The sequence below is a fragment of the Lagopus leucura genome, unplaced genomic scaffold (genome assembly GCF_019238085.1).
Source record: "Lagopus leucura isolate 7727_CA_CO unplaced genomic scaffold, USGS_WTPT01 Super-Scaffold_73, whole genome shotgun sequence".
Lineage (NCBI taxonomy): Eukaryota > Metazoa > Chordata > Aves > Galliformes > Phasianidae > Lagopus > Lagopus leucura.
The window spans coordinates 21,746,541-21,762,831 of NW_024962252.1; the positions used below are offsets into that span (position 1 = coordinate 21,746,541).

At 37.8% G+C, this 16,291-nt stretch overlaps 1 protein-coding gene across 2 annotated transcripts in view; it reads left to right on the forward strand.

The window, feature by feature from the left end:
• SMAP1 (small ArfGAP 1) overlaps window positions 1-16,291 on the forward strand; it is a 94,176-nt gene that overhangs the window by 28,878 nt on the left and 49,007 nt on the right. For both annotated transcript variants that reach the window (XM_042887031.1, XM_042887038.1), the window contains exon 4: window positions 572-647. In XM_042887031.1, the coding sequence (XP_042742965.1) occupies window positions 572-647 (76 nt within the window). The remainder of the gene's footprint in view (window positions 1-571; window positions 648-16,291) is intronic.

Here is a 16,291-nt window from a genome sequence, read left to right on the forward strand (position 1 = left end):
TGAAGTTAAAATATTCACTCTACTTTGGATGAGCTGCTTTATTGGGCTGAGATAATGCTTAAAGAAAATAGCTAGTGCCCTATCTGTGCTTGAGCTAATGAGTTGTATGTTCTGGTTTCAGTTATGTTTGTGCAACTTCTCTGTTCAAATTGAAAAACAGAGATATACATTTCTTTTGAAGAGCAAGTGTTTTTTCCAAGTTATGATCATAAACTGTGCTTTAATTACTTGCTCTACATGAGCACCTTTGTTGCAGGTTTTTGCAGTGCTGCAGCTTATAAATACTAACTGCAAATATCATGGCTGTGGAACACTTGGCTACTTCTAGTATATCCTTCTGATATTGTTTCATTACAAGATTAAACTGATAATTTTCTGCAGTGAAAGGATGCACTTTTTTTGATGATGAAGTAGTAACTCTGTAGAGTGCTTTCTGTTTTATTGTTTATTATTTATTGTGATTGAGTGAACAGAATCTGCTGCAGTTCCTTGATCTGAATAACTCGTCTGCCTTTTAGGTTACTGGTGCTGTTTTCTGAACACATGTTTTCCTTAAACTAGCTATTTTCAGAGCCGTGGAATTTTTCATCAGGGATAAATATGAAAAGAAGAAGTATTACGATAAAAATGCAGCTAATGCCTTCAATGTAAGTAAACATTTTTGCTAAGAATTCTGTCACTTTTACTTGAAAGTTCCGTGAAAGAAATATAGAAAACGTTCCCTGTGTTAAAATGTCCTTTGTGTTAGAAAACTTTCTGATACAGTAATACATGCTTTCTTTTATCTGTTGAAATTTGATTCCTACATCCTTCAAGTACAATGTGCATTGTCTGTTACACTTGTAACAGCAAACCGTTATGACCCAAGCAATAGCTTTCTTCAGGACTTGTGTATTGTGGTGTTCTGCTCTTTTAGTGATGGATAGTTCTTTAACAGTACGCTTGGGAGTTCTTTCTGTGCATCTCTTTCAGTGTTACAGGAATAAAATGGGATTACTGTTCCTGTTGTCTTTTTACTCGTTCTTTGTAGTACCTTGATGAGAGATTTTAAGATGTTGTAGGTCCCTGTTCTGTGGGTCTTGTCGCTCTGCTAAATGCTAAAACCTTGCTTCCAGTGAGGTGCACTGTGACAGCAAACATGGGCAATGAGACATACTGGCTGTTTAATCCAATAGCTTTTGTGCATTTGCCACAGTAAGCTGATAAGTGACTTTCTTACAAAGCAATTTTAAAATGTAAGCTAGAATCACAAAGGTGTAAAGAGGCCTCCAAAATCACCTACTTCAGCTGTCCACTTACCTCCAATATTTCCCTGCTAAACTGTGTCCCTTAGTACAACATCTAAATGTTTATTTAATGCTTCTAGAGATGGTGACTTGACTGCCTCCCTGGGCAGCCCATTCCAGCTGCCAGCTTCCCCAGGAGAATGCACTGTGGGAGACAGTGCCAAAGGCTTTGCTGATGTTTAGGTAGACTATATCAACAGCCCTTCCTTCACCCACCAGGCAGGTCACTCAGTCATAAAAGGAAATCAGGTAGATCACGCAGGACCTGCCTTTCATGAACCTATGCTGCCTGGGTCTGATCCCCTGGTTCTCCCACACGTGCTGTGTGATCTTGCTCAAGATGATTTTAATGAAGTACAGAGTCTTACTATTTTTCTTGATACGGCTGTTTATGGAGCGTACAATCTGGTTCATGCTTCTTAATTTTTATACGCATATATGTATGCTTAAACTCTTAAATGTCTGCATTAAGTATGGCCTAACACAAAACTTATTGGTCAACCTGACTATTGAGTGAACTTTGTTAGAGAATGAGTATCAGGATGGGAGTAGAGACTGGGTATTTATCCTACCTTTGCCATCTGAGAAAGTGGATCTTTGAATGATATTTTTATTTTAGAAGGTTTGAACAGCTGCAAACTAGAGAAGTCAAGAGAAACTCTACTGAAATAGAGGGAAGGTTACTTCATGTAAGCTACAGTTTACTGCTGTTTACTTTGATCCCAAAGTAGAAGGTGATTTTAAACAATTTGTTGCCATGCTTCTTTAAAAGACTTCCAAGGTCATCTTAAACAGTGAGCCTAGCTGTTTGGTGTGACAATCTACTTCTGCTTTACTATATTTGAATAAGTAATCAGATTTTGCTTATAGTACTGCAGACTAATATAAATTGTTTATTTGTCCTAGCATTAAGAATAGAATCCAGAAAAGCTGGAGAGATGAATGTTACTGCTGACTAGGAAACAGCATTTTATTTCATTTTGCCTGGGCTTTTCTTTCACTGACTTTCATAAATTGCATAATTTGTCTAATATAGGAACACAATCTGATTGTGAAATACTTAAACAATAGATGAGCCCTGCAAATTCACACAAGTGTGGTGCCTGCCTCCCACCCTGCTACTTGTTTTCATCGGTTCTCCTTGGCTCCCAGCCCAGCTCTTATGCACTTGTATCTCTATGTTGTTCTGTGATTATCTTTTAAGCGAGCCTTGAACTGACAGGAAAGAGGAAGAAAAGGTGGAGGTGGGTGTTCTTTTGGCATGTCCAGTATGCTTCTTTCCTTCTCCTGGATGTGTTAGTCAGTGAGGAAGCAAAGTGACAGAACAGGCATCTGTGGGCACAAACCAGAACATAGGAAGTTCCATCTGAACATGAGGAAAAACCCCTTTGCTGCAGGGGTGATGAGGCATTGGAACAGCCTGCCTAGAAAGGTTGTGGAGTCTTCTTCTCTGGAGATGTTCAAGACTTGCCTGGACACACCTTCCTCTGCAACGTATTGTAGGGAGACTGTTTAAGCAGGGGATTGGACTTGATGATCTCTAGAGGTCCCTTACAACCCCTGTGGTTCTGTGGTGTGTGTGTACTATCATTTCTATGAACAAGTCAAACAGGTGCAAGAGCAGGCTCACCAGGCTTTGGGGTTGCTTTCCTTAATCATAGAATGACAGAATGGCCTGAGTTGAAAAGCACCACAATGATCATCTAGTTTCAATCCCCCTGCTATGTGCAGGGTCGCCAACCACCAGACCAGGCTGCCCAGAGCCACATCCAGCCTGGCCTTGAATGCCTCCATGGATGGGGCATCCACAGCCTCCTTGGGCAACCTGTTCCAATGTGTCACCACTCTCTGAGTGAAAAACTGCCTCCTAACATCTAACCTAAGTCCAGTAATTTTGCTGAAGTGGTACCAAAAACCTCAAGGGTGATGTTCCCAGATCTGGTCTTACTATTCATGGTGCTTGTGATAAAAGCTAAAAGTTGCATAAAAATTGTAACTTTGAGAAAAAATATTCAAAACCATATGCTGTTTTTCTTAGATTAATTTCGTCGTAAGATTTTCAGGTTTGTCTCACAGTGCAATGTCTGTGTTAATGTATTCTGCCTGTTGAAATCAGGAGTGTATATGTTAAGTTCAGTTCCTGATTCCACGATGCTCAGGCTTCTTGTATCAAAGCGCAATTAGTTGAGACAAAACTGCTGTAATGATGAATTTGGTTTTGAGAGGCCCTTATTGTGAAAACAAAGTTACCCACTGGCCAGTAGGGCTTTCAAATATGCAGGCTCAAAATAAGCATGTATGAAAAGTAAATTATGGGGTTTTTTTTCAGTCAAGAAAACTGAAAAGCAGTGCAGGATAAAGCTACAGCACTACATTTTATTGGCTAGTTACATTTTAAACAGAATAATGCATTTCAGCAGAAATCAAATAGACTCAGCATTGTAAGTTTTTCTAATTCCTGACTTTAAAATATTTCAATTTTCTGTACAGGGAATATGTGAAATGCTGATTTTTGTATCCATGCTCAGAACTAAATAAGTGGAATAATTTACTCAGCTCTTTGAAGTTGGATTACCGGTACACAGTTGCTTGTTTTCGTGCTTAGACATAATATAGGCTTGAGAATTCAGAGCCTGACATCCTTTTAAACAGCATGATGTGTGGTTTTGGGGGTGGTAGTACTGGTTTTGTTTTGTTCAGCAGTGGGATGCAGCCCAATATCCACTAGGGCTAATCCTAAACTAAGGTCTTAAGCTTTTTTCCTCGAGAAAAATGTCTGAATGCTGCATGAATGGTAGACCCTAATTGTCAAAGTGAGGCACTATATCAGGTTAGGGAAGTAAAGAGCTTATGAAGGCGATCATGCTAAGCTTGTTCCTTTTCTTAAGTTTACTTTCATGTGTACTTTAGGTGAAACCAAAAAGCAGTAACTCTAGTTCAGAGTAAGCAATGCAATTTGAATAAATCAAGGTGGGGGGGAAGAAAAGCCATGAGAAAAATTTTGAGGAAAAATACAGTTAAAATCAATCTGACAATTTAAGGAGTAAGGTAATGTGGATGAGTTCTGAGTGCCTTTCATTTTGTTGTTTTAATATTTAAACTTGAAACATTCTAATAATTCAAAAGTTTGAATGTGTTTGCTGCTTCATTATACTGTAATACAAGGAGAAAAGGATTTAGAAAAAGCATCTAACAGTGCATTTGTAGAAATAATTTATTTCCAGATTAACGATTACTTGACTTTTTCATGGATTATTTTTCTAATTTAAATGCTTATGCTGCCACTAATTTAAAGGTGCACTATTTGACTTGTTAAAGTTCTGTTCTGATGTACGCAGAGAAAAAGAACGGTAAATAAATTAGATCACCAAATGAAGCAAATATTTTACTTTTTGTACCTAGTGGGAGTATCTTCAGACAAATGTACTGAATATGACTACTGTAATATGCTGCTGACTTTGCACAGCTGTGAGCTGTATCTTTTCTGTGTATCAGTTTTTTAAAATCTGGCCCGATGCAGGGGATGAGCAACAAGCGTGGAATGAGGCTATAACTTCTGTAAGTGCCAGACAGACAGCCCAATTTATATCAAGCTTAATAAGCAGGAGTATCCTTTTTTTTTTTTTTTTTTTTTTTTAAGTTAAGGGTAGTTTAGGGAAATGTAATCCTCAAGAAAGCCCTTAAGGCAGACGTGCTGTTTTACTCACAGAAGCAATTACCTTTTAGCCAGCCCAAAGAATGGAAGGTTGTAACTTCTGAAAGTATCATACAGTTGTAATAATCTGTAACTGCTTACATACAATTGTAGGTTTCTGGTATTATGGCTATGACTTTGCAGGCAGCTATCTGGTATTTATTATGTTTAGGAAAATGTATACTTATTATCAAAGTACATTCTACTTAAACAGTATAGCCTGTGACGGTTAGAAGTAGTATTTGTCAGGCCAGTGCCTATCATAATTCTCTTACAACATCTGTCATGGTTTTATGATTTTTGGTCATCAGTATTCCACACCATAACATCATGTAATGCACTGGGGGGGTATGACTTCTGCCGAATGTTCGTCCGATGGAGAACTACATTTCCCCAGGAGGCTTTTTGGTCAGTGAGGAGATATAACTTTGTGCAAGGTCACCTGATTCCTTCTTCTTCGCCCTCTGCGCTTCGCCGTCTGCTTTTCTTCAGTCACTCAACTGGACTGCACGTCTCACCTCAGCATTGTGGTGAGGTCTATCTACCATCCAGACAGACTCACTCTCTCTCTCTCGTTGTATTTTTTGCTAATACTATATTCAGTAAATCATTTATTCCACCTCAGATTATTGCTGTTGTTTTCAAGTATTTTGGGGTCCCCTGTTTCCCCTTTCCTGGAGGCACGGATCCACAGGTCCCTCCGCCCTGCTGGTCATGGAACCGGGCCGAACCAGCCCATAAACTGTTGACAAACATCAGTAAGAGTCACATTGGTACAAAAGAATGTAGTTTGCAGTCATGCTGTGGTGAGACTGCGACTTGTCAAAACTTCTACCAAGTCTCTCAGTCTCTCTCAGTCCAGCTACCTTCCTGTTTTGCTTTGATATGATGTAATGTTGAAACATGCGGGACGTAGTGTTCAATAGGCTTTTTATGGATGCTTGAATTCAAAAGAATTGAGGAATACTACAAGTAAAAATGTGAAGCTCTCTGTGTTACTTGGGGGTATATGTAATCTCTGTGCTGTGAAAACCACATCTGATTTATTATTGCTCATAGGGGGCATTTTTTCTTATTGAATAATCACCTTGAGAGCAGCAAGTCAACTGATTTGAAATACTCCCAGAATACTACTGTCCTCCTAAAATTTATTTTCTGCCAAGCCCTCTTATTTATTTTTAGCAATATGTAAGCTCTGAAAAAATGTAACATACAGCATAGAATCTGTTAAAACAAAATTCACAAAATGAAAGAATTAAGGATCTTTATGATCTAAGGTACAGTGGCATTACTGTGCAGTATGCTGTGGTGGTTGACTTGCAGCTTAGTGCTTCTATCATTTCTGTAATCAACTACAGATGCCACGTATCAGAGATATCAGGTAATTCTGTATGTTAAAACTTTACATGGGTGCTAATATGAAGCTGTTCAATAATATCATTCCACTTCAGGCTTACTCCTGAGTTTCACTTTTAAGCATAGGCAGATCTTGTATTTATGTGCTGCTTTTGTACGCAATATGCAAGAACTGAGTGCTAAAGCATGCAGAGCAGTTTTTCCTCTTACAATCTGTGTTGTAAAAACTCTTGCTTAGTAAATCTGTTGTTCACTTTGGGTTCCATTAAGCTTCTTGTTCCTTGTTTTCTCCCGGAGGGCTTTTCAAGCAGCACAGCCTGCAGCTTCCCAGATGTCTTTCCCCAAGAATCTGAACCTAGATGCTTAAATAAATAACCTGAAGGACTTAACAGAAGTGTTGTAGTAAATATAAGCAGAGCAAATGAAAGTTTAATCAGAAACACAAGGCGTATTCTGAGATAACAAGATATAAAATTACCATTATTTTTAGGAGAGTGAGAAGGCTTGCATAGTTCTAAAGCTGGGTATACAGAGGGGACTCCCAAGTGGAAAAATACTGTATGGGTGAGGCAGGCAGCTGCTTTAACACCCTCAGACTTCAGGATTTTTCTACTCGGGCTCTTCCTCCTCTATTCCTCTCACCAGACCTTAGCACAATTGCAACAATTCTTTTGTTTCTTCACTTTTTTTTTGCTGTTTTTTTCTGGGATATATTGGTATGTTTCTGGATAACTTACTCTCTTACTTTGCCATACTGCTTTCAAGAAAGCCATAGATATGTGCAGTGATGCAGAGCCAGAAGCAAGTTGAGAATTCCAGCTGAAGACTGCAGCTATCACAGCCTGCATGCTTGTTGTGCAAAGGGATTTTTTTTTTTTTTTTAATTATTTTTTAACTTTATTTCTTCTAATGATATTTTCATTGTTGAAGCTATGGCACATCAAGCTATTCTTGACTTTTAGATCAGGTTCTCTTTCCCTTTTTTGTTACCTGTATTGCGGAAGCCATATTTACCATAGACTTTCTACCACTAGCAGCTGATGCAAGAGATTTTAATGACTTGAAAATGGAATGTATGCAGTTCATTAATAGAACTAGTGTTGAAAAATATCTGAATTTATTTAAAGCTAGTGGTCTTTTTAGTTGAACTGTCACCACTTTTGATTCTTTCAAAACATTTGTATGATACCGAAAAGAGGTGATGTACAACTTAGTTTGAAAACAGGAGGAGTATGTTTTTCTATAATCTATTTAGAATATTACAAATGCTGGAGGGCTGACTTTTTTACCCAGAGAAAGAGAGCACACTTAAAGCGTTAACTTACTTTTGTGACTATTGAGACAAAGCATTTATTTGGCAAGTGCACATTTTTGCCTTATTTCTTTCCTTTGATTCTCTAACCAATCTGAAGACTAAGTACTTGAATCCAGAACTGAAAATTAGGAAATTGCTTTCGGAGATCACTTTCTATTTGAAAGAAGTTTGAAAATTAGTATTAATAACTGTAATTGTTAAACTTGAAAAGTTAGACTGCATTGCTTCTTCTCGGTATTTGTATCCTAAGAAACAAATGAGCACAATCTGCTTAACTAATGTGAAGGCAGTGTCTGGTTGTGTAGGAATATGAATATCATCTTTCTCGAGAGAACAATTTTGCTGATACTAAAGCTGCTTCTCTTCTTAACATTTCTGTCTAATTTCTGTCTAGCCTTTAATGTGTTTGTCACCAGTATCTGCAATGACGTCTGAGGTAGCAACAGGGGGTGGAATTTGCTTCTTGTTGAGGAAAGGCATCATGGAAGGTCAAAGCTCTTGGCTTAGTAAATGTCTGAACACAGCTGATTTTCGGACAAGGGTAGCTGAAATAAGGGTAGCTTGCCTGATTTTTTTTATTTATTTATTTTTTTTCCAAAAATAAAACAATTCAATGCTGTGACTATACATAGAAAGTTGAAGTGCTCAAGGGGTGACTTGGTTCAACTCTTTGTTCGCTCAGGAAAGGCGGCAAACGGTGTATGCATCTGTATCTGTACCTGCATCTGTAAAATGTTGTTTAAAGCTTTTTCTGAAGGAAGTATTCATTTTGACTGATTATCTCTGTACTGAGTTCCAAATACCTGTAATCGGATGTATATAACTGATAAGGTAGAGAGCAAGTTGTTAATAAGGCCGTGTCTTTAGACATGCAATGGCCGAGAGAAATTACTTAAGTTTTGCAGGGTTTTAGGAAGTCAAGTTTGAAGCCACCATGTTATCTAACAAAAAATAAAATAAAGTAGTGCCCTCACTTTGATATTAAAAAAAAAAAAAAGCAACAATGACTGTTATGTCATACATGTACGGAAAAGAAGCAGTGAAGTAGCTGTTGGTTGTATCTAAAGATAAATGATGTAAGTATTCTCGCAAGCAATCTCTGCAGTTTTTAATTTAAAAAAAGTATAAAAGAAGAAAACACAGCTTCTCAGAATGCATATAGAAACTGCAGTGGATAGTGAATCATCTCAAGCTCGTTCTAGGTACTTTCAGCCTCAGAAATAATGATATGGCACCAACTATTCCACTACATGTAGAGTGAATATATTATCATGTACTGATGGTATTCAGAGAATAATAAACAAAATTTCTATATTTAAGAAAAAGTGTGAATTATGTATGCAGGAGAAGCTCTGCGAAACTCTTAAGTTCATGGAAAGAAAAGAATAATGGATCTACATTTTCCATGCTTTAAAACGCTATGTATAATTTAAGAGGGTTGAAATTAGACAGGCAACTGGATAAAATGTGATGTGAATTTAAAGATCGTGATGACACATTTTCCAGAAAGTTGTCTTAAAGGAGATTAGTGCTGCAAATGCGTTGTGTAAAATGTGCCATGTGGGCAATTAAAATGTAAAAATTTGGGTATGATAGGATTGGTGAAAAGTAGCTGTACAGTAGCTAGCATTGAGAAACATTCAGTCATTGGTGTGGGGAGATGTTACTGGTGGCTTAAAAAACAAAGCAAACCCCTCTTTTAATATTACAAGAACCGTAGTATTTTTTCTAAGTGGCCTATGGAAAAATTTTTGAATCAAGTAATAAGTATATTTGAAATACACTAATAAAGATAGGTATTAAAAGGAAGTGTGATAATACCATACAAGAACTATGATTTCAGGGCAAGGTTAGTGAAAGTGGGATAAAATTGTTTGTATGCTGGTGGAATGAGTTAAATTAAGAATCATACAGTAGCTTGGAGGAGCCCCTGGAGATATCCAACCTGCTCAAGGCAGGTCAGCTAGAACAGTCTACTTACAGCTGTGTTCACTTGGGTTTTGAGAATCTCCAGGGATGAAGACTCCACAGCCTCTCACGGCAACTTGTTCCAATATTCAACAACCCTTACATTTAAAAAGTTTGTTTCAGTGGAATTTCCTCTGATTCAATTTGATCAGTGTCTCTTGGTCCTTTTACTAAATATCTGAATACCATAGGCAGCATTTTGCTTCAGTCTCCCTAGTTCCCTGCTACCAGGTATTTATACACATTGAGATTTTTTTTCACCCTATTTCTTTCCTTCTTCTGCATTAGCTTTCTCTCCTCTGCACTAAACAGTTCTCAACTCACTAAGCCTCTCCATGTCTGAAAGATGCTTCAATCCCTTAATCATTTTAGAATTTTGTTGGACTTGCTCCTGCTGGCCTATGTCTGTCTCGTGCTGGGGAGCCCAGAACTGGACACGTTGCTGACAGACATCCAGCTTGTCTTCCAGGACCTCTGGGTTCTCTACTGCAGAGCTTTTTTCCAGTCAGTTGACCCCCCTGGACTGATGGATGAAGTTTTTCTTCCCCAGATGCAGGACTTGGTGCTCCCCTTTGAATTCTGTGTGGTTCCTGTTGGGCTGTCCTGCAATGTTGCTTTGAATGGCAACATGCCTACATACTACATCTACTCCTCCTCCTGATTTTTGTATCATCTTCAGACTTGATGTGATGAACTGTCCCACTGTGTCATCAGTGAAGCAATTAAGCAGGCTTGGCCCCGAATCAACACCTGAGTATACCACTACTGACTTGCCTTGAACTTAGACTTTGCCCAGTAGCGGTTAAGTGAGTTATTTGATGTAAGAAGCAGGGTCTTATTTTCCCCACTTCCATGAAGAATCAATTACTTTCCATGAGGAGTAAACATGGGTGGACTGACCTAACTACAAGTTACTATACAATAGTGCAGACAAAAATTCTGCTAAAGCTGGAATCCATAGTGATGATTGCCAGTTCAGTGTCAATCATGAAAATGTAAGTTATCTTGGTATGCAGTGGAGCAGGTGTTGCCACTTTAGAGAAGAAAGGTGTTCTGAGATGTTGAGAAGCTCTATTAAAGACAGTTTTCCCTGGAAGAAATGCAGATTGAAAACAACTCTTAGGTTGGACAGGGGAAGTGGAGAGCACTTGAGTAAGAGATTAAAAGCATCTGTTTATCCAGTGTCAGTTTTTAAGCTAATGTGCTTCTCTCTAGCATCCCAAGACGTGGATGTCTAGAGGAGAAGCTAAGTAACACCCCAAAGAGTAAGCAACAGTATGTATGGATACTCTTAGAGTTGGAAAATAAATATAGCATCAAAATCAAATGCTGTTGAAAAAAATCTCCCAATATTCATTGCATGTGTACTCAATGAAAATTTTATGAATGTCTATACTTCTGCACGTATACAGAACTATAGCTAGGTTTTGCACAAACTTCATTGTAGTCCTGAAATGAGATATGAACACTCGAAAAAGAATGGAGGAGGGGTGAGCACATTCAAATGTGGGTCCCTGCATCATTTTTCTGTATTGTTTGCCCAGCAATCTGAGCACTGAATATCAGTGTTTTAATAACTAAAAAGCCTAACCAGTTAGGCTAATGAACTTCTGGAGATATTCAGACATAAGTACTGGTAATAGTGCATCAGCATTCGTATGCTGCTTTCAGTATTTCAAGAGTAGACCTTTAAAAGTGGTAAGCTATTGGTTGTGTGTATGTGCATTTGTTACAAGTCTGCAATTGATACTGCTTTAAAATAAAATACTAATTTAATTTTGTTGGCATGCATTGGAGATGTGCTGTAATAAAGACTATGAAAAGCATATCTAGTAGCTGAACTTAAAACCTGTCAAATGAGTATGGAGTAGACCTCTTGATTTAGATTATTTCCCTGTATATTGTGTGCATTTAAATTGGCCACTCGAGGGCACCTTTGTATTTGGTTCTGCTTTTCCTGAGTATATTGACCTGGTTTCATAATGCACTCATTTTTAATCTCTCAAATCTTGTGAATGATAGCACTGTAAATTTCATATTTAATGGAAGCTTTATGTAGGTTTCTAAAGCTTCAGCTTGATCTCTTTAATAAAAGGCTAGGTAGCAAATTGCATTATACCAAGAGCGAGGTTTTAGAAAAGCTAAAAATAACAATTCATGAAAATTTCTAATATATTGGCCTTAACACTCATTTGTGTTTGCATGATCGACCTGAAAGGATGTTGTGGTGAGGTGGGAGTCTGCTTCTACTTCTAGGTAACTAGCAGTGGGACAAGAGGGAATGGCTTCAAGTTGAGTCAGGGAGGTTCAGGTTGGATATTAGGAAAATCTTGTTTTCCAAGAGTGTTTGGGCAGTGTAACAGTCTGCCTAGAGAAGTGGTGAAATATTCTTTCATGGAGGTGTTCAGGAAGTGTGTGGTCTTGCTATTTAGGGAAATGATTTAGTGTGCACTGTTAGTGATAGGTAGGAGGTTGGGCTAGATGATCTTACAAGTCTTTTCCAACCTTGGTGATTCTATGATTGTTGTCTACTATCAAATATGTTATTAAAAAGTTCACTACAGTGAAATCATTTATTGGTTTTTTGTGTATGTTCTCTCATAGCTTCATTTGGTGGTAATTTTAACCTTACTTTTCACAGAAATAGTATCTGGTGAATAGACTGCATCAAAGCCATTGGGCCAAAGAACGTTTGTATTGGTGCTTCTACATTAACAAGTAAAATAGTGTGTATCTGGATAGCATCCTTGCAAAGAACTAACATGGTTTAGTGGGGAAATATTGGTGGTGGATGGATGGTTGGATTAGATGATCTTGGAGATCTTTTCCAACCTTGGTCCTTCTGTGATTCTATGATCTTCCAGTACGGGGGCCAGAGAATTGGAAAAATGTTACAAGCTTGCAGATCCATTCTTTTTTACTTTAAGAACCAGAGTCTCTTATAGATCATAAGTGAAAATGAAGTCTTACATAACATGTATACGTATATGTATAACATGTATTCTCTTGTTCTGCACTGAATATCAATGCTTTTAAAGCCTGCATTGAGTTTCATTGTACGAAATAGTCATTTTTTGATGTATCAGCTTTCCTAAAACAAATATTGCAGAGATTTAAAAATTGCTAAAATTAGATGACTACAAGTTTTTTGGTCTCAAACTTGATTGAAAATTTATGATCTTATGAGTATAAATACAGAGACATCAAGAGCTCTGCACTTCATTTCCTCTCAGCCAACTCTGAATTCACTTCTTAATTAAAAGTCCCAACTATTCTTCGATTAAAAACTAAATGAAATATTCAGATGATACTTGTCTGTTCACAATACATTTTTAATGCACGCAAACACATCAGCTTTATTCCTAGCAGCATGTATGGGTGGTTGTAGGGATTGCCATTGTTTTTGTCGTTTGCTTTGAAGTGCCAGTAATCAGCTTTTGTTCACAGCATCCCAGAGCACTGTTGGAGTGTATTATTTTGTGCTTCTTGATTTGAATTCTGGAAAATGGCTAGAAACCACTTCTTGCTTTTTTTGGTATAGAAATCTAACTTGATTTGTTGTTTTATACATGTGGTCACAAGGGGGAGAGTTTTGGGTTCTTTGTCTTTAATAGCCTTGGTGACAGATCTCACCCCTGTCATCTACTTGTCCAAATGTCTTTTTCTATTAGATCTAAATTAAATGAATACAAAGATATTTTCTACCTCTCCTGCTGTCTGCTCTTCAGACTTCATTACTGGTGTCAGTATTAGCCTGTATTTTTGGAGTTTAAGAACTGGAATATCAGAAAAGTAGTAACAGAAGTATTGCTTATGGAATAACAGTTGTGCAAAGCAGGTTGTTTTTGCTGCTCAAAAGAGAGGATGTCTGCTTGCGGTCAACAGCATTTTCAGGTCCTTAAACTCGCTCTCAGGACTGGAATTGATCTTTCTTTCTGATGCTTCTGATCAGTCTTACAGGAGGAAATTAGTGTCAAGAAAGGCTGATAAATGCTGAATGGAAAACACATGTATTACTTTGAGAGGGGATTACGTAGTGTTCTTTTTCAGTGACCTCAGTCTACTAAAAAGGTTTTCAATTTATTATTAAAAACCTTGGTTGGCAATCCTGAGTGGTGATCAGCTATAAACACTTAGGGTGCATTTGTGGCTTTCAATTCATGAAAGGCAGGCTCACCAGCGTGGAATGCAGCATGTTTTGGTACTGGGTTTGCGTACCTGTCCCAAGTGGCTGGGTCTGGGAGTTAGCTTCAACCTTGGGGCTCCCACTGCTGACTGCCCAACAGTATTGTTACAGGCATAGAAGTAGGTCACTGAGCATATGCTTTCTCAGTTGCCATTTGTTAGTCAAATGAGATTCATTAGCTTGCCAGCAAACTGGGACATTTTATGAGCTACCTTATCATGGTAATAATTTTAAAAACGAAGATTAAGCAAAACTATAAGAGCAACGCACAGCTTGTCAGCAATTGCTCCTTATCAGTATTTTATTTCTTCTGTCTGGTGTGACCTATAGTGGCGCAGGCTGTTTCAACAGTGGAGATGGCATGGAGAAGCTATTAATGCTAAGTTTGAATGATCGGTCTGTCTTTTTGCAGCTAAGTCATCAGGATAGCGTCGGTGCAGTTTAAGGATGATTTATGCTATTGAAGATTATTAGTGTGGTTTTTGCTATACATTGTATCTGTAAAGTGTGCTCCACTTTGGAAAGAAAAAGACTTGCCACAACCTTTCAAAGTAATAGTTGGGGGACAGCTGGATGGAAAATAAAAGCTGTGATGTTTATTAAATTCTGGCATGTAGACCTGACACAATGAAACATCTGAGTATGGACAAGGACCATAAGAGCTGGAACTACTGGGACTTAATGCTAGCTGGTTTGCTCTATGTAAGGTGTCTCTGCATCCGTGGCTGATTGGACAGCTTTGAGTTCAGGAGCTAGCTTGCTCAGTGCCAGCTGGGAGCAGGATGCTGGGCAGCTGTCCCTGATACACATTCCCAGTGGCAAGTAATTCTCCAGGCTTCTCTGGTAGCCTGATCAACTCCACAATGGACTGTATCAGTCTGTCTTTTAATCCTGTTTTATGCTTAACTTTATCCAGCCACTCAATTTAACTTGATTGGATTTTTTTTTTCATTCAGATGTCCTTATCTGGTCCAGCAAAGAAGATAACAAATTTAACATGATGCAGTGAATGATAAAACTGTTCAGCAGCCCAAACTCCTGTCATTACTTTCATTATATAAATGTTATCAGTTCTTTATACATTGTAATGTGTCTTCTCTTAGAAGTTATATTCAGTCATACACCTTTTGTACTCCTGCTTAGGTGAATACTTGCATATGTCACATGTGCATTAAAGCATAAAGCTGGAGTTTAGCCTGAAGTGAATGCATTGTGTCTTCAAACCATTTGTATTTTTTCTCACCTTGTACATCCTGTTCCATAGCACAAGCAGACTTGCAACTGCTTTTCCCTGCCTGTTTGCTTACAGCTGGCATACTTCTCTTTGATTTGCAAAGCTATGGTGATTTCAGGCCTTCATAAGGTTGCCTTATCCTGGATTAGATACTCCCTTAATTTATGAAGATGATATGCAGATTGAGAAGGACTATTATAGAGTATAACATATATATATATATATATATATGTTATATATATATATATATAGTATAATAGTAATTACTGAGTTTATGGGGAAAAAAACTCATCGTATACACTTTATGAATATCCCCTTGCAGGATTGGAAATATGGGGCATGAGGTAGGGTTTTTTTCTCCAGCTATTTTTCCTTTAACTTCAGCAAAAACATGTCATCTGAATTGGCTATTTTGATCCAATGTAATGACCTGCTTTGCAGTAGCTTCCCTTATTTGTAAGTTTTCATCATAGATAGTAGAGATGATACAAGACAGTATAGAAGTGTCAACTTTATAGCTCTGAGGATCTACTTCGTGTTTGATGAAAGTAATTCAGTTGTATTTTTGTAGTAAGGATAACAAAAAGATAATGCTTCCATCAAAGTGATCAACTATGCATAAAGAAACAGGATAGACAGATGTATGGAAATAAATTCAGCAAAATCCCATTTTTTTTTTGAGCAAACTGGATCAGTTATGCATTTTAGATAATTCTGGAAGTGATAACAGCAATCTTATGTACTGGTTTGTAGAAGAGAAGCTTCACCTGACTAGAGAAGATCTGGAGCTCTACTTCTAGAATGCTGCTTTATGTACATGCTTCATAAACCCTAAGCTCCTCGTTCCTTTGGAATGATCTTAGAGGAACAGTTAATTAGAACTTCAATTAATGTATAACTTGGAGTTATTTTGCATTGTTTTTACTAAAAATACTGTTGCGGTGAACAAGAGCAAAGGCACTCTTCTCTCAACCTCCTATGGGGACTTTGTGCTTTGGGACATTAATATTTCAGTGGTCACATTGGAAAAAATGAAAAACAAATGAAGCAGATCTGTCTTTCTTATGCCTGTGATGTGATTCTATGCAGGTTCATTTGCTTGTATGCTGTTTCAGAGAATTCTGTTGTAGGTCTCTCATTCTTGCTTGACAGATTTCCGTTAGAATTCATGCAGATAAAACTTAAGAAGTTAAATGCAAATACTTTGTCTACTCCTTTTGCTTTTTCTGTGTTGTGTGTTTTATTTCCACAC